Source organism: Trachypithecus francoisi, unplaced genomic scaffold, assembly GCF_009764315.1.
Source record: "Trachypithecus francoisi isolate TF-2019V2 unplaced genomic scaffold, Tfra_2.0 Lachesis_group0, whole genome shotgun sequence".
NCBI classification, from domain to species: Eukaryota; Metazoa; Chordata; class Mammalia; order Primates; family Cercopithecidae; genus Trachypithecus; species Trachypithecus francoisi.
The window spans coordinates 139,983,857-140,006,552 of record NW_022681453.1 but is presented as its reverse complement, the minus strand read 5'-3'; the positions used below and the strand labels follow the sequence as shown (position 1 = coordinate 140,006,552).

Below are 22,696 nucleotides of genomic sequence, written 5' to 3'. Positions count from 1 at the left end.
TAATTCCCTTCAAATTAAATCCTGAGATTGAACACTACAGGATACATATCAGCAAATACTAACTCGAACTGAAGCTCATTAGCAAGATTAACAGGTTTTCAACAGACTTTTTTTATTGAATTGTATTATTTTATAGAAAACAGGCTACCATGTGATGATACTTTTATTTTGAAACTCAAAATAGACAATATTCTAAAGGTATGGTCTTTAAAGAAAAAAAAGGCAATGTGGTTCATTAGTCTAGTTAGTAAATATTTTCGTGATGGCAAGCATAAACTATGAATACAAAATATATTGAAGATAAGAAAATTAAGCTGTAGTTACAATAAAGAACAGACTGGAATGAATTTGCATAAGTCTCTCTGACTCCCAAACTGATGAGAAAAATGAGTTTGCCAGTAACCCCAACTCTGTAAAGAGTTAAGAACCCCTGCTGATGATGCCTCTTTGGAAACTAACTGCTGCTGACTGAATAAATAAGATCTAAGAAAAATTTATTACTCAACAAACACTACTTATAATTTAGTGGAATTTAGTAATCTTTTAGAATCAGTCAATACTGGCTGGGCACACCTGTAATACCAGTGCTTTGGGAGACAGAGGCTGGAGGATCACTTGAAACCAGGAGTTCAAGAATCAGTCAATACTATTGATACTATTCTTATACATAGTTTTCGTCCACAGAATTAATGTTATGCCAATAAATACACAGCTCTATAATGATAAGACTAAAATCTACAGTTAGTGTAAACATTAGCATGTTGCTTTTATACATGGTTAAAGAAAAAAATGACACAAAGCAGGACTAGTTTCTAAATTTAATCTGAAAATACAAACATTCAGATCCTTAAAAGTAAGACAGGGGAACAATATTAAGATTAATCAGGTAATATCAACACATGTTAAGCTTTGGCTACAGACAGGAAAAGTCTATGCCATGGTGTAGATTCTGATTTGGCCACTAGGTGAAAGGAATAAAATCACCAAGTACACAGATGGAATAAAATCAAACATCATCTTTCAATACTGTTCCTTGTTTTCAGAAATAGTTGCGCTGGAATTGCAGAGTCAATGGTTTAAAAAGGAGACATGTATTATATACATAGAAGATATGGTAGTTCGGAAAAGTGAGCATCAAGTAGAAAAATGTTGCAGGGGTTGATACTACAGAAGGCAAAGAGTAGCCCACAGAACAATTAATTACAAGCAAGGGGTGAGGAAAAGAGCAAAGGTTAAGAACAGATCACACTAGGTACGCCAAGAGGAAAATTTAGGAAGAAGATTAAGAAACAGGAGCAGCATTTCAGTAACATTGGGCGATTTACTCAAATTTACTGAGATCTTACCCATATGTCAGGGAATCCAACAGCATTATATACTGTTGTGCCTGAGTTTCAAGAAGAACATAGTGCCTGAGTTTCAAGAAGCTCACATCTTGGCTCGGAATGACACATGGAAATGCAGTTGCTACACAATATGATGAGCCATTATTAGTATGAACTAAGGACACTTATATATAACCTAGGTCTGACTGATGTGTGTGAACGCAGAGAGATAGGGACCATGACTGCTTTACTTACCACTATATTCCCCAGAGACTTGCGTAGTGCCTGGTAGAGTTAGGTGCTCAGTATTTAATAATACTACTACTCAAAACAAAATTATTCAAAGACAGATTTACAAAATACACTTTCACAAATGAAGGAACACCCAAATACACAGATCAAAATTATTCACTACATACCAGGAAAACGTATGTAAGTGGAGCAACACCAAGATATCAATTAATAAAGCTATTTATTTTTGGAGATAAAAACGGAAAAAAAAAAGCCTCCTAGTATCCAGGCAGTAGAATCATATCGCTCACAAAGAAAAAAGAAAGAAGACCAGCTTTAGACACCTTACATTACAAAATGGAGACAACTGAGCATGGTCTACCATTTTTAAGGAATAATATAAGAATTCTATACCTAGCAAAAGAAATACAATTACATTTTATCCTGAAATATCTATTTGAATACATATCCCAGAGATATAAGTCAAAGAATTAACGAACGAGAACTAGGAGGAAGAGCGGCATTGGGCACTGAATCTTAATTCCTTACAAAATTAAACCTAAATCACTATAATTATGGTTTTAAAATAAAAGGAAATGAGGCCAGATGTTAGAGCTGCCAGGTACGACAATGCAAACAGTGTTAATTATGGTTTTAAATGTTATCAGTATTAGGAAACAAAGTTACGTAATGGCAATTTTTTTAAGTACCATCTAAAAATGTTCTTCCTTTGGAATAGGTAATGTTCTCATGACTCAAAAATCAGTGGAAAAAGGTACAGGATGAGAAGACTTGTTCCCACCCCTATCAACAGGTACTCACTTTCATTAATTTTCTGTGTATTTTTCCAGTTTCTTTTCATACACAAGCAAATATTGATATATTCTTATTTTTCTTCCTTTAAAAAATGGTAGATTATGCACACTGTACGGCACCTTGCTTTATTTACTAACATACCATGAACTTTTCTTATGCCTGTGATATAAAAATAATTTGTTATTTTATTTTTTAAGAGGCAGAGTCTCGCTCTGTCCCCCAGGTTGTAGTGCAAAGACACAACCTCTGCTCACTGCAGCCTCAACCTCCTGGGCTCAAGCAATCCTCCTGCCTCAGCCTCCTGAGTAGGTGGGAACATAGGGGCATGCCACCATGCTTGGCTAATTTTTGTATTTTTGTTGAGACAGGGTCTCACTATGTTGCCCGGGGTAAAAATAATTTCAACTGGAGGAAGGTAGTGGGGAATCAATAAAAATCAACAAGAAGGATTTGGACTGGTGAAAGAAAATACATATCCTCATACTTCATAGTGGGAATCAACAGGTAGACTTTTCTGAAGCAGACAGAGAGGAAATAAGGGTTTAGGCATACTTTTTTTTTTTTTTGAGACAGAGTCTCACTCTGTCACCCAGGCTGGAGTGCAGTGGCACGATCTCCGCTCACTGCAATCTCCGCCTCCTGGGTTCAAGAGATTCTCCTGCCTCAGCCTCCCGAGTAGCTGGGATTATAGGCACCTGCCTCTACGCCCAGCTAATTTTTTGTAGTTTTAGTAGAGACGGGGTTTCACCATGTTGGCCAGGCTTGTCTCGAACTCTTAACCTTGTGATTTGTCTGCCTTGGCCTCCCAAAGTGCTGGGATTACAGGCGTGAGCCACTGCGCCCAGCCAACGGTTTAAGCATACTTGAACAGGTATTCACCGGTAGAACTAACAAAATTTTACATCTTTCAAGCTTCTTTGGTGAGAGGGGCAGCAACCTAATAAAAGATATAAAACAAAGGAAATAGCAAAAAAATAAGAAATACAAGGCCAAAACAACTTAATTATTTAGTCACATGAAGCTTTTTCCATGACATGTCCATAAACACCCAGTTTAAGGTTTCCTGCAGATAGTACAAGCAAAAACTCAAAAGAGAATGTATTTACTGGCTCATGTAGTTATGACAAGGATATTAGTGCAGATCAGAGAATCAAAGAGCCAGGATGTCAGGAAATGAGGCCAGATGTTAGAGCTGCCAGGTCTGACAATGCAAAAAGTGTTAAATACCACTTATTCGTCCCAATCACTTCATATAGTCATAAATATTTTCATTAATGAATAAAGCTAAAGATAAATTAATCACTTAGGAAGATAAAAGGAAGAATACCAAAATTTAGAAAAAAGAATTATAAGATACTATGCAGAATAAAAAACAGGCCCAATAAAGAAACTAAAATGCTGCTAACTATCCAAAAGAGTGCTGCTATTAAATCTTCAGATATAGATGAATTACTTCTAATCTTCAAGTAACATTAAAGTGTAACGCCATATCAACTGTTCTACAGCACAGCAAAAGATGAAAAGCTTAACTTTTTCGAAACAAAGTAAAATCGAAATCAAAGCCTGGGAGAGATGATATAAAGCAAATTTAAAACCCCATAAGCCAATCTCATTTTAAAAGAGACACTATTCAATATTAGGAAATCTAATATAGTTTATTGACGTGAAGGAAAAATCCTATAAAAATCCCATGATAGAAAAAAAAAAAAAACCCCATGATAGAAACCAAAAGCCCACGGTGAAATTCAACATTCATATCTACTACAGAAACAAAATATATTTAAAAAAAAAAATTAGAAAAAAGAAATTCAACATTCATTTCTTTATATAACACGCATATTCTCAGATACCTTTCAAATCAACAATCAGCAGTATGTTTAATGGTGAAACACTCCTATAACATTAATTCCACTGAAGAAGAAACAAGTCAAAAGTAGTTGTTAGCATCACTACTGTTTAATGCTGTTTCAGAAATTCTAGTCAACACAAGCTGGGCGTGGTGGCTCACGCCCATAATCCCAGCACTTTGGGAGGTTGAGGCAGGTGGATCACCTGAGGTTGGGAGTTCGAGACCAGCCTGACCAACATGGAGAAACCCTGTCTCTACTAAAAATACAAAATTAGCAGGTGTGGTGGCACACTCCTGTAATGCCAGCTACTTGAAAGGCTGAGACAGGAGAATCACTCGAACGCGGAAGGCAGAGGTTGCGGTGAGTGGAGATTGCGCCATTTTGCGCTCCAGCCTGGGCAACAAGAGCAAAACTCCATCTCGAAAAAAAAAAAAGGAAATTCTAGTCAATGTAAGTAGACAAGAGGACAATATGAGAGATTTGCAAGTAAAAAAGAGCACATTTATCATCATTTGAAACATTATACACCTAGAAAGTCCAAAAGAACCAACTGAAATACCAATAAATACTAAAGTTGTTGATATTGATATTATGACAAACAAAAACAAGTAGAAAAAAATACAGTAAAAATCACATTCTCAAAAGCAACAAGAAACATTCTAACTACATAACCATAAGAGTATAGGATCTATAAAAACAAAACTCCAACTTTCAGAGGCATAATGCCAACCTGAATAAAGGGAGAGATACCTTGTTCTTGGACAAGACTCAAAATTGCAAATGTGCCCAATATTCTCTAGAGTAACCTATAATAACTTAATTGCAACCTTCAAAAATACCAGTGAGAGGCCGGGCGCGGTGGCTCAAGCCTGTAATCCCAGCACTTTGGGAGGCCGAGACGGGCGGATCACGAGGTCAGGAGTTTGAGACCATCCTGGCTAACACGGTGAAACCCCGTCTCTACTAAAAAATACAAAAAGCTAGCCGGGCGAGGTGGCTGGTGCCTGTAGTCCCAGCTACTAGGGAGGCTGAGGCAGGAGAATGGTGTAAACCCGGGAGGCGGAGCTTGCAGTGAGCTGAGATCTGGCCACTGCACTCCAGCCCGGGTGACAGAGCGAGACTCCGTCTCAAAAAAAAAAAAAAAAAAAAAAATACCAGTGAGACTTCTGAGGGAACTTGACAAAATGATCCTAAAGGTTGTCTGAAAGAATAAATGTGCAATTCCCCTGCTTGAACTTTTGTTTCGAAATTTTCAAATCTACAAAGATGTTTTGCCGTATTTATCCCTCTCTATACACACCATCTTCTGGAACAAACTGAAAGTTAAAGACACTGTGACACTTCACCCCTAATTATTAATACTTCAGCTTATACTCCTAAAGAATAAGTATTCTGCTACTTAAATCCAAAACCATTACTATACCCAAGAAATTTAATAGTGATTATCATCTACTCCATAATTGTGGCATAATATGAAATATTACATTTGACCTCTGTCCCCAGTTTCTAGCAGAGTGCTCCTAAAACTTGTAATTTTCTAAGTGATAGGACTGATAGCAGCATCTTTTGTTCTATTTGATTCCTCCCCCTGCCCCTCCTTCTCCTTTTTTTTTTTTTTTTTTTTTGAGACGGAGTCTTGCTCTGTCACCCAGGCTGGAGTGCAGTGGCCGGATCTCAGCTCACTGCAAGCTCCGCCTCCCGGGTTTACGCCATTCTCCTGCCTCAGCCTCCCAAGTAGCTGGGACTACAGGCGCCCGCCACCTCGCCCGGCTAGTTTTTTGTATTTTTTAGTAGAGACGGGGTTTCACCATGTTAGCCAGGATGGTCTCGATCTCCCGAACTCGTGATCCGCCCGTCTCGGCCTCCCAAAGTGCTGGGATTACAGGCTTGAGCCACCGCGCCTGGCCCTTCTTCTTTTTTTTGATATAAGAGTCTTGCTCTATTGCCCAGGCAGGAGTTGCAGTGATCTCAGCTCACTGCAGCCTCCACCTCTGAGGTTCAAGAAATTCTCCTGCCTCAGCCTCCTGAGTAGCTGTGATTACAGGTGCTCGCCACCATGCCCAGCTAATTTTTGTTACTTCTTTTTAGTGGAGTCAGTGTTTCACCATGTTGGCCAGTCTGGAACTCCTGACCTCAAGTGATCTGCCTGCCTCGGCCTCCCAAAGTGCTGCGATTACAAGCATGAGCCACCACAACCAGCCTACTATTTGATCTTTCTTTCAGATTCTTGACAGAGAACACTTAAATCCCTTAGCATTCGCAACCAGAGACTCCTGGCAGACCCCTAGATAGCTTCAGGATAGGGGCTGGTTGCCAGAAAAACCATGCCTTGGTTAGAGGTCTAGAACTTTCAGCCTCACTTTCCAACCTTCAGAGAGAGAAGAGGAGCTGGAGATTTACTTAATAATTGATCACACATATGCAATCATACACATGATAAAATAACTGATCATACATACATATGTTTTTAGCCACAAAACCCCCTAACTGGCAGGGTTTAAAGAGAGCTTCCAGACTGGAGAAGACAATGAGTGAGGGTGGCATGTCCAGAAGGCCCATGCATCTCCCCACCCTCTGCACCTACCATACCTTGCCCTAGGCATCTCTTCCGTTTGGTTGTTCCTCAGTTATATCCTTTATAATAAACCAGTTATAGTAAGCAAATTGGCTTCCTAAGTTCTGTGAGCTGCTCTAGCAAATTACTGAAGCTGAGCAGGGGGCTGTAGGAATCTCTAATTTACAGCTGGTTGGTCAGAAGTAAGAGTGACTCAGAGGCTGGGCACAGTGGCTCATGGAGGCCAAGGTGGATGAATTACCTGAGGTCAGGAGTTTAGGACCAGCCTGGCCAACATGGTGAAACCCTGTATCTAATAAAAAATACAAAAATGAGCCGGGAGTGGTGGCAGGCGCCTATAATCCCAGCTACTTGGGAGGCCAAGGCACGAGAATTGCTTGAACTCGGGAGACAGAGGTTGCAGTGAGCCAAGATCGTACCATTGCACTCCAGCCTGGATGACAAGAGCGAAACTCCATCTCAAAAAAAAAAAAAAAAAAAGTGACTCAGGACTTGCGATTGGCATGCCCGCAGTGGGAGCAGTCTTGTGGAACTGATTTCTCTTAACTGGTGGAATATGACACTAACTCCAGGTAGACAGTGTCCAGAATCAAATTGAACTGTTGGACACTTAGTTGGATTTGAAGAATCTGTTACTGTGGGAAAAAACTCCTCATAATACTCCATATTCAAATCTACCCAACTACCCCTACAATGCCCTTTATGTTTTTTTTCCCCTTTTCATTCTTTTTAATGGCTGAATGGAATTCTGTTGTTTGGCTGTACCAAATTTTACTCAACCAATCCTCAACTGATTAGCATTTGAGTTCCTTCTAGTTTACTGACAAATATACATCTATTTTTTAAAATCCAGGAACCTCATTCAAGCATTATATACCCACTTGGTTTTCATAGGTCGGCCTTTTTAAATGTAACACAGTTTCCATCTCCCGTCTTTTTTTTTTTTGCACCCTATTAGAAAGCATGGGCCGGGCGCGTTGGCTCAAGCCTGTAATCCCAGCACTTTGGGAGGCCGAGACGGGCGGATCACGAGGTCAGGAGATCGAGACCATCCTGGCGAACACGGTGAAACCCCATCTCTACTAAAAATACAAAAACCAGCCGGGCGAGGTGGCGGGCGCCTGTAGTCCCAGCTACTTGGGAGGCTGAGGCAGGAGAATGGCGTAAACCCGGGAGGCGGAGCTTGCAGTGAGCTGAGATCTGGCCACTGCACTCCAGTCCGGGCGACAGAGCGAGACTCCTCCTCAAAAAAAAAAAAAAAAAAAAGAAAGCATGTCAGTTTGACCTGTTAAAGTACCTTTATAACTGAGATATTACCCACATCTTAGTTGTAAGGGAATTTTCCTCCATTTTAAATTAATAATCTGTTGGATGATACTTTGCATACAGCACAACTTTTCACCTGTGGTTTGGCCACTGATGACTACTTTCTGAACCAGTTATTACCCTGGGGGTTGCAAAATGATGATTCTTCTGATTCCATCAATTCTTCTGTATCTATCAAACTTGAATCTTTCTGTTAAGAGCTGCACGCACCCACCCCATGTCAATAGCAACAGTATCAGGACAGAAAGAGCCTGGATCCCTCACATGGACAGACCTGATCTGCTGAGTCTGAGTCCTGTGTGACAGAAAAGCAAAACTTTTTTATTGTTTTAAGTATTGTTATTTAACCTTTATGTTAGAACCAATCTTATCATTTAGCCTAACTAGTACAAGGTATCTTCATATGAGGGTAAACTATACAGTCACTAAAAGTGATTACATATCAGAGGGCTGAGGTGGGAGGATCACTTGAGGCCAGGAGTTTGAGGCTACACCACACTATGATCATGCCTGTGAATAGCCACAGTACTCCAGCAGGAGCAACACAGTGATACTCTGTCTCTAAAGAAAAAGTAAAAGGAAATTTTTTTTTAGGGATAGTATCTCACTATGTTGTCCAGGCTGGTTGGTTTCTAACTCCTATGCTCAAGCAATCCTCCTGCCTTGGCCTCCCGAAGTGCTGGGATTACAGGCATGAGCCACTGTGCCAGGCCAAGAAAAAAATAAAAATTTGAAATAAAAGTAAAGACAATATATTAAAAAATGTTAAAAAGTGATTAAAGATTAATTGGTGTTTAATAAAATAAACATTGCTGAATTAAGAATCAGGCTTCAATTCTTTGTACAAGTATACATACATAGTTAAGGAGTGAAAGCAGGAATTCAGGATTTCACTCTATAGCACTAAGTCTCTTGGACTTTAAGATACAGTCTCTGGGAACAAAAGGGACCAAAATCAAAGGTCTACCTGCACAATACCTAAATATGAAAGCCCCTTAACTCGACTTAGTGTCCATACTCCTGCACATGCAATGCTTAAAGCAACTTAAAAAAAAAAAAAGTCAGATACTGTGCTATAAATACTTAACAAATACAGACTGCTCTGTAAGAACAGTGACAGATTTTTAAGAAACATTGCATTATCGAAAATCACACACAAAAACAACTGTTTCCATAGAAAAAATGGGAACTGGGGGGGACAAGGGAGTTTCCAGTTGCAGTAAAAATATTTTTTTCTTTAGGAGTATCAATAGTAAATTTTAGCTATAAGAGGACATTATAAAATCTAAACATCATTGAGGAAACCCTACAACTGACCACACCTTATTTCTGCCTCCATTCCCAGCACCGTCATTAGCATAGTGGCCTTCAAATCAGTTAGGACAAACAAGAATGACTCAGAGCAGCAGTGCTATCCAACTGCTCTTCTCTCCCACACCACTCTTCACCACCTGCTTATCCGATTGTTATACCAAATAGCAGTGTGCCTAATTAAAATTGCGCTCCTTAATCCACCCTATTAAAGTTCATGTTACAAAAACACAATCTATAAGATGACATTATTTAATTACTCTGCTCAACAATCTTATTATGTAAGCACTATTACACTGGAGTCCTATTATTAGGTTAATAATAGAACTAATAGGTTAATGAGCATATACAGTGCAAGTCATTTACATTTCAGGCCATTGCATCTAGTCACTCTACTCATGAGCTTATGACTTAGGGTGACCTTGAGAGGGGAGATGCATTTCTCCTATTCCCTCAGTACAAACCAGATCCTACATGCCTCTCTTAAAGTAAGAGTTATTTTGAAAGTGAGTCTAAAATTAGTTTAATTTTGAATATAAGCAAATATTCCTGTCCTGTTAGCTTTGGAACCAAATTAAGAACAAAACTGTATAGTACTTCCATTTCACAAACAGGTTGTTAAACGGCTTGACCAAGGACACAAGTAGTACTCAAACATCTGCCTGAATCCTTTGTCACCTCTTAAGACTAATTTCTTGGTATCACTTCCAAATACTTCACAATGTTTGCTAAAAACACATTTTCAAGTCTGTTTTTATGAATCTTAAGCAGTAAAGCAAATCCAAACATAACAGTAATTATATTAAATGTATATAGTTAAACACACTGACTAAAAGACATTCTCAGTGTGGGACAAGACCCATCTATTTGTTATCTACAAGAAATCCACTTTAAATATTATATAGAAAGGTTAAAAGTAAAAGGATTGAAAATGATATACCATGTAAACACTAATAAAACTGAAGTAACTATATTCATATCTGAGGCAAAGGAAACTTCAGAGTCAGGAAAGTTACTAGGAATATAAGGTGTCATTACATAATAATAAGAGTTCACTAAGAAGACAACAATCCTAAATATGTATGCACCCACCTAAGAGCCTCAAAATAAATGAAGCAAAAACTAAAAGAACTTAAAAGAGCGGCCGGGCACGGTGGCTCAAGCCTGTAATCCCAGCACTTTGGGAGGCCGAGACGGGCGGATCACGAGGTCAGGAGATCGAGACCATCCTGGCCAACACTGTGAAACCCCGTCTCTACTAAAAAAATACAAAAAAAAAAAAAAAAAAAAAGAACTTAAAAGAGAAATATGGCCGGGCATGGTGGCTCATGCCTGTAATCCCAGCACTTCGGGAGGCTGAGGCAGGTGGACTGCTTGGGCCCAGGAGTTCAAGACCAGCCTGGGCATCATGAAGAAACCCTGTCTCTACTAAAAATACAAAAAGTTAGCCAAGCATGGTAGCTCACACCCGTAGTCCCAGCTACTGGGGAGGCAGAGGCATGAGAATCACTTCAACTAGGGAAGTAGAAGTAGAGGGTGCGGTGAGCCAAGATCATGCCACTGCACTCCAGCATTCCAGCCCGGGCAACAGAGCAAGACTCAGTCTCAAAAACAAAAACAAAAAAATAACAAAAAAAAAAGGAGAGAAATAGATAAATCCACAATTATAGTTGCAGACTTCAATACTCTTGGTAATCAGTAAACAAGTAGAAAATCAGAAAAGATATAAAAGAATTGACCAACACTCATAGCCAAATGGATTTAACTGACATTTATAGAACACTCTACACAAACCAGCAGAATGTACATTCTTTTCAAGTGCACGAAGAACTGAAATCATGTGTGTTCTCTAGCCATAATGGAATTAAGTTAGAAATCATTTGAGACTCTGTCTCAAAAAAAAAAGGCATCAAATCAACAATCTATGCTTCAACATTAAGAAACTAGAAAAAGAACAAAATAAAAACTGAAGCAAGCATTAGAAAGATAGAAAGAAAGAAAGCAATGAAATTGAAAACAAAAATAGAAACAAAATTCAATCAGATCAAAATCCGGTTCTTTGAAAATGCAAAATGAATAAACCTCTAGTCAGACGGACAAAGGAAAAAGACAAAAGGCAAAATTATCAATATCAGGAATGAAAAGAGACATCACTACAGACTCCATAGATATTAAGAGGCTGTGGCAAACAACTCTAAGCACAACTTAGATAAAATGCACCAATTTCTTATTAATAAAAACCGCAGGCTGGGTGTGGTGGCTCACACTTGTAATTCTAGCACTTTGGGAGGCCAAGGCGGGCAGATCACCTGAGGTCAGGGGTTTGAGACCAGCCTGGCCAACATGGCAAAACCCCATCTCTACCAAAAAATACAAAAATTGGCCAGGTGTGATGGCAGGTGCCTATAATCTCAGCTACTCAGGAGGCTGAGGCAGCAGAATCATTTGAACTCGGGAGGCGGAGGTTGCAGTGAGCCAAGATTGCATCACTGCACTCCAGCCTAGGCGACAGAGTAAGACCCCGTCTCAAAAACAAACAAACACAAACACATTTTAAAAACCCCATAAACTACCAACACTTAAGAATAGACCAGGCCGGGCGCGGTGGCTCAAGCCTGTAATCCCAGCACTTTGGGAGGCCGAGACAGGCGGATCACGAGGTCAGGAGATCGAGACCATCCTGGCTAACCCGGTGAAACCCCGTCTCTACTAAAAAATACAAAAAACTAGCCGGGCGAGGTGGCGGGCGCCTGTAGTCCCAGCTACTCAGGAGGCTGAGGCAGGAGAATGGCGTAAACCCGGGAGGCGGAGCTTGCAGTGAGCTGAGATCCGGCCACTGTACTCCAGCCTGGGCGACAGAGCGAGACTCCGTCTCAAAAAAAAAAAAAAAAAAAAAAAGAATAGACCAAAAAAAAAAAAAAAAAAAGATGATGTAAATATTCTTACATCTATTAAATCAAAATCTTAAATGACTAAACAAAATTATAAGGAACAATCCTGGAATCATTTCAAAAACCATCTTAATGGATTCAGAGAAAAACTCATACACAATTTAAAGACTTTTAAAATACATACCTGCATTTACTCAGTGGCTTTATAATTCAATAGTTAACTTATTTGCTATAAAATGCGCACATTTCTATGGACAGTAATTGAAAAGACAATGTGCTGTATTCAACTGAATTTTTATCAATACTTCTTCATCTCTCATTAATGTGGACAGTGTGGCCATTCTTAAAGTGATCTTTCCTTATCAAAGTAAATCAAAGATACTGTTTTGTATTTATATCAAGTGAATTATTAACTATACAAGTAGTCAAGAGTATTACTTGAGTAAATACATACTGACATATGTATTAATGGTTAAATCCTACAAAACAGGATACAATACTTCATACAAGTGAAGTGATCCTTAAAAGTTGTGTAAAATCGGCTGGGTGCAGTAGTTCATGCCTGTAATACCGGCACTTCGGGAGGCCGAGGTGGGCGGATCACTTGAGGTCAGGAGTTCGGACCAGCCTGACCAACATGGTGAAACCCCATCTCTACTAAAAATACAAAAATTAGCCGGGGGTGGTGGCACATGCTGTAATCCTAGCTACTGGGGAGGCTGCGGCAGGAGAACTGCTTGAACCTGGGAGGTGGAGGTTGCACTGAGCCAAGATGGCGGCCCTGCACACCAGCCTGGGTGAAAAAGTGAGACTTCGTCTCAAAAAAGAAAAAAAAAAAAGGCCGGGCGCGGTGGCTCAAGCCTGTAATCCCAGCACTTTGGGAGGCCGAGACGGGTGGATCACGAGGTCAGGAGATGGAGACCATCCTGGCTAACATGGTGAAACCCCGTCTCTACTAAAAAAAAATACAAAAAAAAACTAGCCGGGCGACGTGGCGGGCGCCTGTAGTCCCAGCTACTTGGTAGGCTGAGGCATGAGAATGGCGTGAACCTGGGAGGCGGAGCTTGCAGTGAGCTGAGATCCGGCCACTGCACTCCAGCCTGGGCGGCAGAGCGAGACTCAGTCTCAAAAAAAAAAAAAAAAAAAAAGTTGTGTAAAACCCACTATTTAGTTAATATACTCAACAAGTGCTAGTATTTTATGAGACTGAACCATATGAAATTGCCATTAAATGATTACACCTAGAACAATGTAAGCACTGCATTCCTTGTTTTATATGATTCAGCATTCTTAAGAGTGCTAATCACATCTACCCATCTATCACAATTAATTACCTTGGATGTTGAGGACTGAGGTTCACTGAACATTTGTCAAACATTTTCTGGAGATTTTTCACAACACAGGTTATGTGCAAATTTAGGACCTCAACATTTACTAGAAAAGGAGTACTTAATATAACTACAGAAATGTTTACTTGTACTTTTCTTAAGCTTTTTAAATTTCTTTTTTTGAATTTTTTCTTAGAAACAGGATCTTGCTCTGTTGACCAAGCTGGAGTGCAGTGGTGCAATCATAGCTCATGGCAGCCTTCAATTCCTGAGCTCAAGCCATCCCTCCACCTCACACTTCCAAGTACAGGTGAGCAACACCATGCCTGGCTAACTAAAAAAAATTATTTTTGTAGAGACAAGGTCTTGCTATATTGCCCAGGCTGGTCTCAAACTCCTGGCTTCAAGCAATCCTCCTGCCTGAGCCTCCCCAAGTACTGGGATTACTGGTATGAGTGCCACCGTACTTTTATCTTTCAGCAATCTACTATTTTTCTTTTCTTTTTTTTTTTTTTGAGACAGGGTCTCGCTCCATCACCCAGGCTGACATGCAGTAGTGGTATAATCTCTACTCATTGCAACCTCCGCTTACCAAGCTCAAGCAATCCTCCAGCCTCAGCCTCCCAAGTAGCAGGGACTACAGGCAAAAACTAAGACAGCCACCACGCCCAGCTAATTTTTGTCTTTTTTGTAGAGATGGGGTTCACCATGTTGGCCAGGCTGATCTCGAACTCCTGAGCTCAAAATGATCCACCCGCGTCTGCCTCCCAAAGTGTTGGGATTATAGGCGTTGAGTCACCAAGCCTGGCCTATTTTTAATTCTTAACAAAAAATAACCCTGTTATCTGAAGCATGGATTCACTACAGAATAAAGATTAAAGTCCATCAAGGCTTTCTAGTAACTCTTACTTAAAAACAAAGATCAATCAAGGCTAAAAACATTAAAAAGAGAGAGAGAAGGCAACCAAATTTCTAGGATTATCTCATTCCTTTGCTCAAAACCCTTTAATATCTTCCTACCTCACTGAGTCAGTCCTACAGGCCATTTCCTACTATTCTCTTCCCTCTTCTACTCCAGCCACACTGGGCACCTTGCTGTCCCTCAAACATGCAAGTACAGTCCTCTATTGTTTAATAACCAGGACGGATTCTGAGAAATGTGTAATTAGGCAATTTCATCATTGTGTGAACATCATGGAATGTACTTAAACACACCTAAATAGTACGGCCTACTACACACCTAAGCTATATATGGTCTATTTGATCCTAGGCTACAAATCTGTACAGGATGTTACTCCACTGAATACCGTAGGCAACTTTAACACAATGAAGTATTTGTGTATGTAAACATAGGTAAACATTAAAAAGTTACACAAAAAAAGGTATTCTATATAAGACCACTGTTAAGAGAGAGAAATGTCATTTGGCGCCTGACTGTATACTACTTCTCACCTCAGGGCTGTGCTGTTTCCCTCTACCACGAATGCTCTTCTTAAACATGGCTCACTTCATCTCTTTCTGATACCTGCTTAAATGTCATCTTCTCAAAATGGCCTTGTCTGACCAACTTATTAAAATAGTATCCCAACTACAAGTCACTGTTTTTTTCCTAGTTGTCTGTCTTCCCCCCAATAGAATATAAACCATAAAAGGAAGAGTGGCCTTTGTTTTATGCGCTGCTCTATCTCCAGACCCTAGAACAGTAGCAGGCTCTCATAAGAATATGCAGAACCAGATGTTGCACAGACAGTATATATATATGCCTCCAATTAAAACTTCTGTCACAGATAACAAAAAAAACTAAGAAAACAGTTTGAAACCCTGCACGCTCTGCTACTTAGAATGAAGTAACTATGCTTTAGAAGGAAATGTTTCATTTTCAAAAAAATACACTTTAACAAATGGCTGGATTCCCAAAAGACAAAACAGTAACGCTAAGTGCATGCACGCTGCAATTCTGTTGATACAGAACGCTCTGGTTTATCACAAAAGACGTTCATTAAGCCATTTTCCCAGGAACCACGAAATTCTAGCTAAAGATTCTTAAGGAAAAATAGAGGTAGCGTTAACATTAAAGTAGTGATGTATTGTGATTAGGAAACACACATTTCCTACTAGTTGAAACTTCATAGCACCAAGCAAGATAACCGGAAATCGGATCAGGAGTGTCTGCCCCACGGAGACACTGGGAGAGAAAAAGTCTCTCAAAGAACTGCACCTCCTTTTCTTGGCGCCAGGCTGGCTACGAGGACTCAGTCCGGAGATGCAGGGGGGCGGTGTGGGGTTTGGGAGGAAGAGGCCCGGACTGCGAGTTTGGGGTGTGCCCAGGCCACCTTCCTCTCCCACTGATTTTCTCTCAAGAGAAAATGTAAAGTTGACTGCGCCTCCTACCCGCTCCCAAAAAGGACGGGGGGAGGGTCGCTGAGGGTAGACCCCTCCCCTTCGCCAAGGCAGGCCTCGGCCCCAGCAGCGCTCCCCAGTCTCCAGCTCACCGGGCTCCCGGTTGATCTCGATGTCGAAGTGGCACTGCGGCCGGTCCTGCGCCCCCATCGCGACCGAGGTGGCGTCAAGAGCTGGGAGAGAGGGGGAGGGAAGCGGTCAGGGCAGGGGCGAGGGCGGGGGCGAGGGCAGGGGCGAAGGCGGGGCTGAGACGAAGTCCGCGCCACGGTGCCTCACACCGGCCCGTCGCAACAGCGCAGGAAGCCAAGACGAGGCCCCCTCCCGCCCCAGGCCTCGCGGCTCCCACGCAGCGCGTACGCATGCGGGCGAGCTCTTCACCTGGCTGGCCTCCAGCCTGAGCGGATCCCAGTGAGCAGAGGAGAAAGCACTACCGCTGCAGCCAGACCCCAAAGCCGCTAACGGAACGCCACCCCTTCCCCCGGGCCCGGCCTCCCAATGCCACGCTAAATCCCGCGAGAGTCGGGACAAATACCGCGAGAGTACAGTGTAGATGGGGGTGGTCAACCGAAGGTGGTGGCAGCGGGGGCGCACGCACTGGGGCGTGTCTGGGGAGCTCTCGAGGAGCCTCCAGCCAAAGCTCCTATACCTGCGCGCTCCCTGTTTGCCCCCGGCTTTGAAGTGAGTCGCCCAATGTGAAAGCCGTGGATGCGCCTGCGCTCTCCGTCTCGTCCGGCTGTGAGCGTCTGCGGTATTTTCGGATACCGCGAGATTTCGCTGTTTCTGAGCGCTGTGAAGGAGCTGAGTGAAGTGAGGCTTTGAGTTTTCGTTAGCCAAGACGTCGTGTCACTCTGTGTTCTTGTTGGCCGGGGGTGGTTATGTCCGTGTGCTACTGTTAGGTCTTTTAGGCTGAGGAATGTGTTCCTTCCCGCTTTGGCACCAGCGTCACTGGCACCGTTTCTGTTCTGTGCTTACTGGCCAGTCTGCATCTTTTCTGAAGTTTCAGTTCCATCCAGTCTTCTGCGCGTTTTTAAATCTGGTTCTTCGTGTTTTAACAGCTGTGGATACAAATGTTTTGTTAGATAGATATATGTATGTTCTGAATAAAAATCTTTTGTTACATAAATGATTGCGAAGTCTTTCTCCCAATCTGGGCCTGTCGTTTCATTGTTTTGAGTATGTTTTTGGCAAAGAAGTTTTTAATTCTGGTGAAGTCAATTGGTCAGTTTTGTTTTATGGTTTGTGCTTTTTCTGTGTTAGGAAATCTCTGCCTACCTCAAGTTCGTGAAGATATTCTGTGTTCTCATATATGTTTTACATAGTCTTTTACGTGTAAGTCTATGATCTAATAGCATTAATTTTTGCTTATGTTGTCAAGTGTCATATTTTCCTATCGGGATATACAGTCGTTCCATTACCATTTGTTAAAAAGACTTATACATTGAATTACCTTAGCCTTGTGACCATATATGTGTGGGTCTATTTCTGGATTTTTGTTCCAATGATCTGTGTATCAGTACTACACTATCGTTTTTTAACTATAAAATATACATTACATTAAAGTTGGCATTTTAACCATTTTTAAGTGTACAGTTCACTGGCATTAATTGTATTTCACACGGTTGTGCAACCCTCAGTACCGACCATCCATCCACAGAACATTTTCCATCTTGTAAAACTGAAACTCTGTATCCATTAAACAGTAACTCCCCATTTCCCTCTTTTCCCAAGTTCCTGGCAGCCACCCTTCTACTTTCTCTCTGTAAATTTGTCTACTCTAGTATTTGCCTACTCATAATTGAGTAGAATCATACAATATTTGTTCTTTTAGGCTGGGCACGGTGGCTCACTCCTGTAATCCCTGCACTCTGGGAGGCCGAGGCGAGTGGATCACCTGAGGTCAGGAGTTTGAGACCAGCCTGGCCAACATGATGAAACCCCATCTCTACTAAAAATACAAAAAATTAGCAGGACGTGGTGGCGGGCACCTGTAATCCCAGCTACTCAGGAGGCTGAGGCAGGAGAATCGCTTGAACCCGGAAGGCGGAGATTGCAGTGAGCCGGGATCGCGCCACTGCACTCCAGCCTGGGCAACAAGAGCAAAACTCCATCTCGGGGAAAAAAAAAAAAAAAAAAATTCGTTATTTTGTAACTGGGTGATTTCGCTTAGCATGTCTTCCATTTCATCCATGTTGTAGCATGTCAGAACTTCCTTTTTTGAGGCTGAATAATATTCCATTGTATGTATATATCATATTTTGTCTATCCATTCATGTGTCAGTGGATATTTAGATTGCTTCTACCTTTTGGCTATTGTAAATAGTGCTGTTATGAGCGTGGGTGTACAAATACCTCTTTGAAACTTGCTTTCAATTATTTTTTGTATATGCCCAGAAATGGAATCACTGGATCATAAACTAATTCAATTTAAGATTTGTCCAGGAATTACCATACTATTTTTCCATAGCTGCAGTATTTTGCATTTCCATCAGCAATGCACAAAGGTTCCAATTTTTCCACATCGTCACCAACACTTGTTATTTTTTGGTTTTCTTTATTGCCATCCTAATGGATGTGAAGTGGCACACTTTTAATTACTGTAGTTTTATAGTAAGTTTGGAAATTGGGTTCACTTAGATTGGGTGTCCAATCTTTTGGTTTACCTGGGCCACATTGGAAGAATTGTCTTCAGCCATACATAAAATACACTAACACTAATGATAGCCAATGAGCTTAAAATCGCAACAAAATCTCATAATATTTTTTGAAAATTTATGAATTTGTGTTGGGCTGCACCCAAAGTTATCCTGGGCCACATGTGGCCCATGGACGGCGGGCTGGACAAGCTTGACTTAGATCATTTCCGATCTGTTTCTGCACCTATGTCACCTTTTTTTTTTTTTTTGAGAAAGTCTCGCTCAGTCACCCAGGTTGGAGTGCAGTGGCGCGATCTTGGCTCACTGCAACCTCAACCTCCTGAGATCAAGAGATTCCCCTGCCTTAGCCTGGAGGGTAGCTGGGACTACAGGCACGCGCCACCACGCCTATCTAATTTTTTTGTATTTTTAGTAGAGACAGGGTTTCACTATGTTGGCCAGACTGGTCTCGATCTCCTGACCTTGTGGTCTGCCCGCGTTGGCCTCCCAAAGTGCTGGGATTACAGGGGTGAGTCACCGTGCCCCGCCACCTATGTCACCTTTTTAAAGTGCAGTCAAACCTTTGGTACTTCACACCATCACAGAAGTGCTGTGGTTTGTTAGAGCTTGCCCATCCTACCTCCCTGAAAGGCCAGTGTGTCTATTAGAGGAGCAGTCTCTAGGCTGAATTAAGAAGCTAGCGGTCTTGGATCTGATTTGCTGACAGTTAAGATTTGAACAGTATGAAATGTACATGCCTTTCTGGAGATGAAATAGTTTGATAAAGCTAACTTTCATACATGGATTCATGAAAGGAAAGGATGGAGAGCACTGCCTAGCTTTGTAATGACTGTGTTCAGGACAGCAGCCTTCAATGTAAATAGGTTTTAGAGCTCAGGAATGAGACATTTAATTTGGGATGTACTTAAAGAACTTTAATCCTGGAATTCGTTCTTATCTTGACATTCCAATAATTCTCATCTTTCTGCCACTGGTTATGTGACCTGAGACAAATCACTTTGGTCACTCAGAAGTTTACTTTCTTCACCTCTAAAATAAATGAGATAAAATATCTCCTTTCTAAGGTCCTGCCTCTCTCAAAGATTATTTTATTCTGTCCTATGATTTGAAATTGTATTTTAGATGATTCGAAGATAAAGTATGCAATTTGGTCTGTGCTTAAGGTGAAGAAACTACTGGGACAAGGCAGGCCTAGGGCTAGTATCAACCAAAGGGACTGACACCTCCTCCATCTCTTCCAAGAGTGGTAGAAAGTTGGTATCCAAAGAGTTTACAAACTCAGACTTAATTTGTCTGTGATTTACCATGAAGGAGAACAAGTGATAGTACGAATTTTCAGGTAATGATTCTGGGTGTTTAGCCTTTTAGAGTGTGATAACGTCAGCAATTGGAACTCCAGGGGCCAGGACTCTGGAAAACAATCAAGAATGTTAGTGGGGAAACAGACAAAATAACTTCCTAGAAAATAGAAATGATCAAAATTGACTCAAAAGAAATAGAAGTCCTGCATAAACCAATAATCACTGAAGACATTGAATTAGTAATCCCAAATCTCCAGACAACTGTGGAAGACATTTTGAGACAAATGGGAAATTTGATTATGGTCTAGATGTTAGATGAGACAAAAGAAGTATATTTAATTTTGTTAGATGTGATAATGAAATTTTGATTATCTAAGAATATGTGGTGTGGTGGTTCTCACCAGTAATGCCAGCAATTTGGGAGGCCAAAGCAGAGGATCACTTGAGCCCAGGAGTTAGAGACCAGCAACATAGTGAGACCCTGTCTCTGCAAAAAATTTAAACACTAGCTGGGCATGGTGGCACACACCTTTAGTCTCAACTTCTCAGGAGGCTGAGATGAGAGAATTGCTTGAGCCAGGAGTTGAAGCCTTCATTGAGCTGTAATTGTACCACTGCACACCAGCCTGGACGACAGATTTAGACCCTATCTCTAAAATGTAAAAATAAAAAAGAGAAATGTCTTTGTCCTCTTGTCCTTGTTTTTTTTTTTTTTTTTTTTTTTTTTTTTTTTTTTTTTTTTGAGATGGAGTCTCGCTGTGTCACCAGGCTGGAGTGCAAGGGCACGATCTCAGCACACTGCAACCTCCGCCTCCTGGGTTAAAGCGATTCCCCTGCCTCAGCCTCCAAAGTAGCTGGGACTACAGGCGTGCACCACCATGCCGGGCTAATTTTTTGTATTTTAGTAGAGACAAGGTTTCACCATGTTGGCCAGGATGGTCTTGATCTCCTGATCTTGTGATCCGCCCGCCTTGGCCTCCCAAAGTTCTGGGATTACAGGTGTGAGCCACTGCACCCAGCCATCCTTGGTTTTTCAGAGATGCATACTGATGTACGTAGGAATGAAAACACATGACATCTGGGATTTGCTTGCAAATACTTTCCCCCTCCCCCAGAGGGCCATCTTGCCCACGAATGATCAAAGGTTAGTTTTGGCACCACATGAGTAAACAAGCTATTTAGATAAATTCCTTTACATTCCTTTGTACCTACTCTAAGTTATTTACTCAAGGTAAGGATTAGGCTACCTTCAGCCAGATCTATTACTGCAGCTTATGCAAATTCCCCTGGCCTTCCAAGAAGGTTTGGGTCTATTTGTTATAACTATCTTTAATTTTTTTCCCCACCAGCCTGACTGAACTCTGACAATGAGAGAACTTGGATCTCATCAAATTCATATGATAAAACCACTGCAACAAACACTTCTTGTCAAATAGGGTCCTTACTCATTTAATAGTGACCCTATTTGTTTGCTGATTTCATCCCTTAAATTCTGCTTTGAATCCTTGGCTCTTACTCTTTTTCTGGAAATCACCTTTGCCAAGCAGATTGGGTTTGGGTAAACATTTTTCAAATGCCGTGATGCTGATGAAAGCCATATTGGCTGAGCCAGTCTGTCTGAGATTAGTGCCCTTATAAAAGAGACCCAGGGGCTAAGCCTGGCAGTTCACGCCTTTAACCCCAGCACTTTGGGAGGCCAAGGACCAAGGATAACTTGAAGCCAGGAGTTCGAGACCAGCCTGGGCAGCAAAGTGAGACCTCATCTCTACAAAAAATTAAAAAAGTAGCCAGGTGTGGTGGCACACACCTGTAGTCCCAGCTACTTGGGAGGCTAAGAGGGGAGGATCACTTCAGCCCAGGAGTTTGAGATTACAGTGAGCTGGGATCGCACCACTGTGCTCCAGCCTGGGCGACCGAAGGAGGCTTTGTCTCAAAAACAACAAATAAATGAGACACCCAGAAGAAGCCCCTCACCCCATCTGCCCCATGGGGTTACAATGAAAAGATGGCTGTCTGTGAACCAGGAAATGGGCTCTCAAGGACACCAGATTTGCTGGGGCCCTGATTGTGGACTTCCCAACCTTCACACCTATAAGAAATAAAGTTCTGTTGTTTATAAGCCACCCAGCTTACAGTATTTTATTACAGCGTGCAAAGGGACTAAGACAGGAAGCGATTCTAAGAAACTACATTCAGAGAGTGAGGAGGTGAAAAAAAGGATGATAACCAATGCAGGTGTGCTATTAACCAGCTACCACAGTTGCTGATTGGAACGTAATCCTGCTGGGGAACTCTGAGAACACATACAGAAGAAACATGTCAGGATTATCGCACCTGAGGATACCTCTTGAGAGTCCCTGGTTGAGAGATGCTCCCGGGGGTGATAATCATTAGGTTCTTCTGGCCTGCTACACCTGGGCAAAGCAGACTTCCAGTTTTAGGAAAATATCCTCAGGAATAGGGATGCAATATGGACAGTTGGGATTCAGCTGGAGCACAGTTAGAGGAATAAAGTTCAGTTAAGTTAAAGTTCAATAAATGAAAGTGAAATGCTGATAGCTTCTGCCACAACTGGCAAGTCATTTTGTTGTTTGCAAACAAGGGAGCGCTTAGGAATGGAGAAACGCAGATGTTTTCTGACCTACGGGAAGCACTTGATAATTTCCATGTGGAATTCCTGCAGCCTCC

The 22,696-nt window shown here is 41.5% G+C and overlaps 1 protein-coding gene across 6 annotated transcripts in view; it reads right to left on the bottom strand.

Moving 5' to 3' along the window:
- Positions 1–16,782, bottom strand: part of NKTR (natural killer cell triggering receptor) — a 52,112-nt gene extending 35,330 nt beyond the window's left edge. For 3 of the 6 annotated variants that reach the window (XM_033212184.1, XM_033212187.1, XM_033212188.1), the window contains exons 1-2: positions 16,432–16,557; positions 16,146–16,226 (exon numbers count right to left, since the gene is read on the bottom strand). In XM_033212184.1, the coding sequence (XP_033068075.1) occupies positions 16,146–16,203 (58 nt within the window). In that variant the 5' untranslated portion in view covers positions 16,204–16,226; positions 16,432–16,557. Of the gene's footprint in view, positions 1–16,145; positions 16,227–16,431; positions 16,558–16,585; positions 16,637–16,699 lie in introns of those variants that run through there. The other 3 variants (XM_033212185.1, XM_033212186.1, XM_033212189.1) reach the window with 3 other exon arrangements.
- Between the last annotated feature and the right edge of the window lie 5,914 nt (positions 16,783–22,696).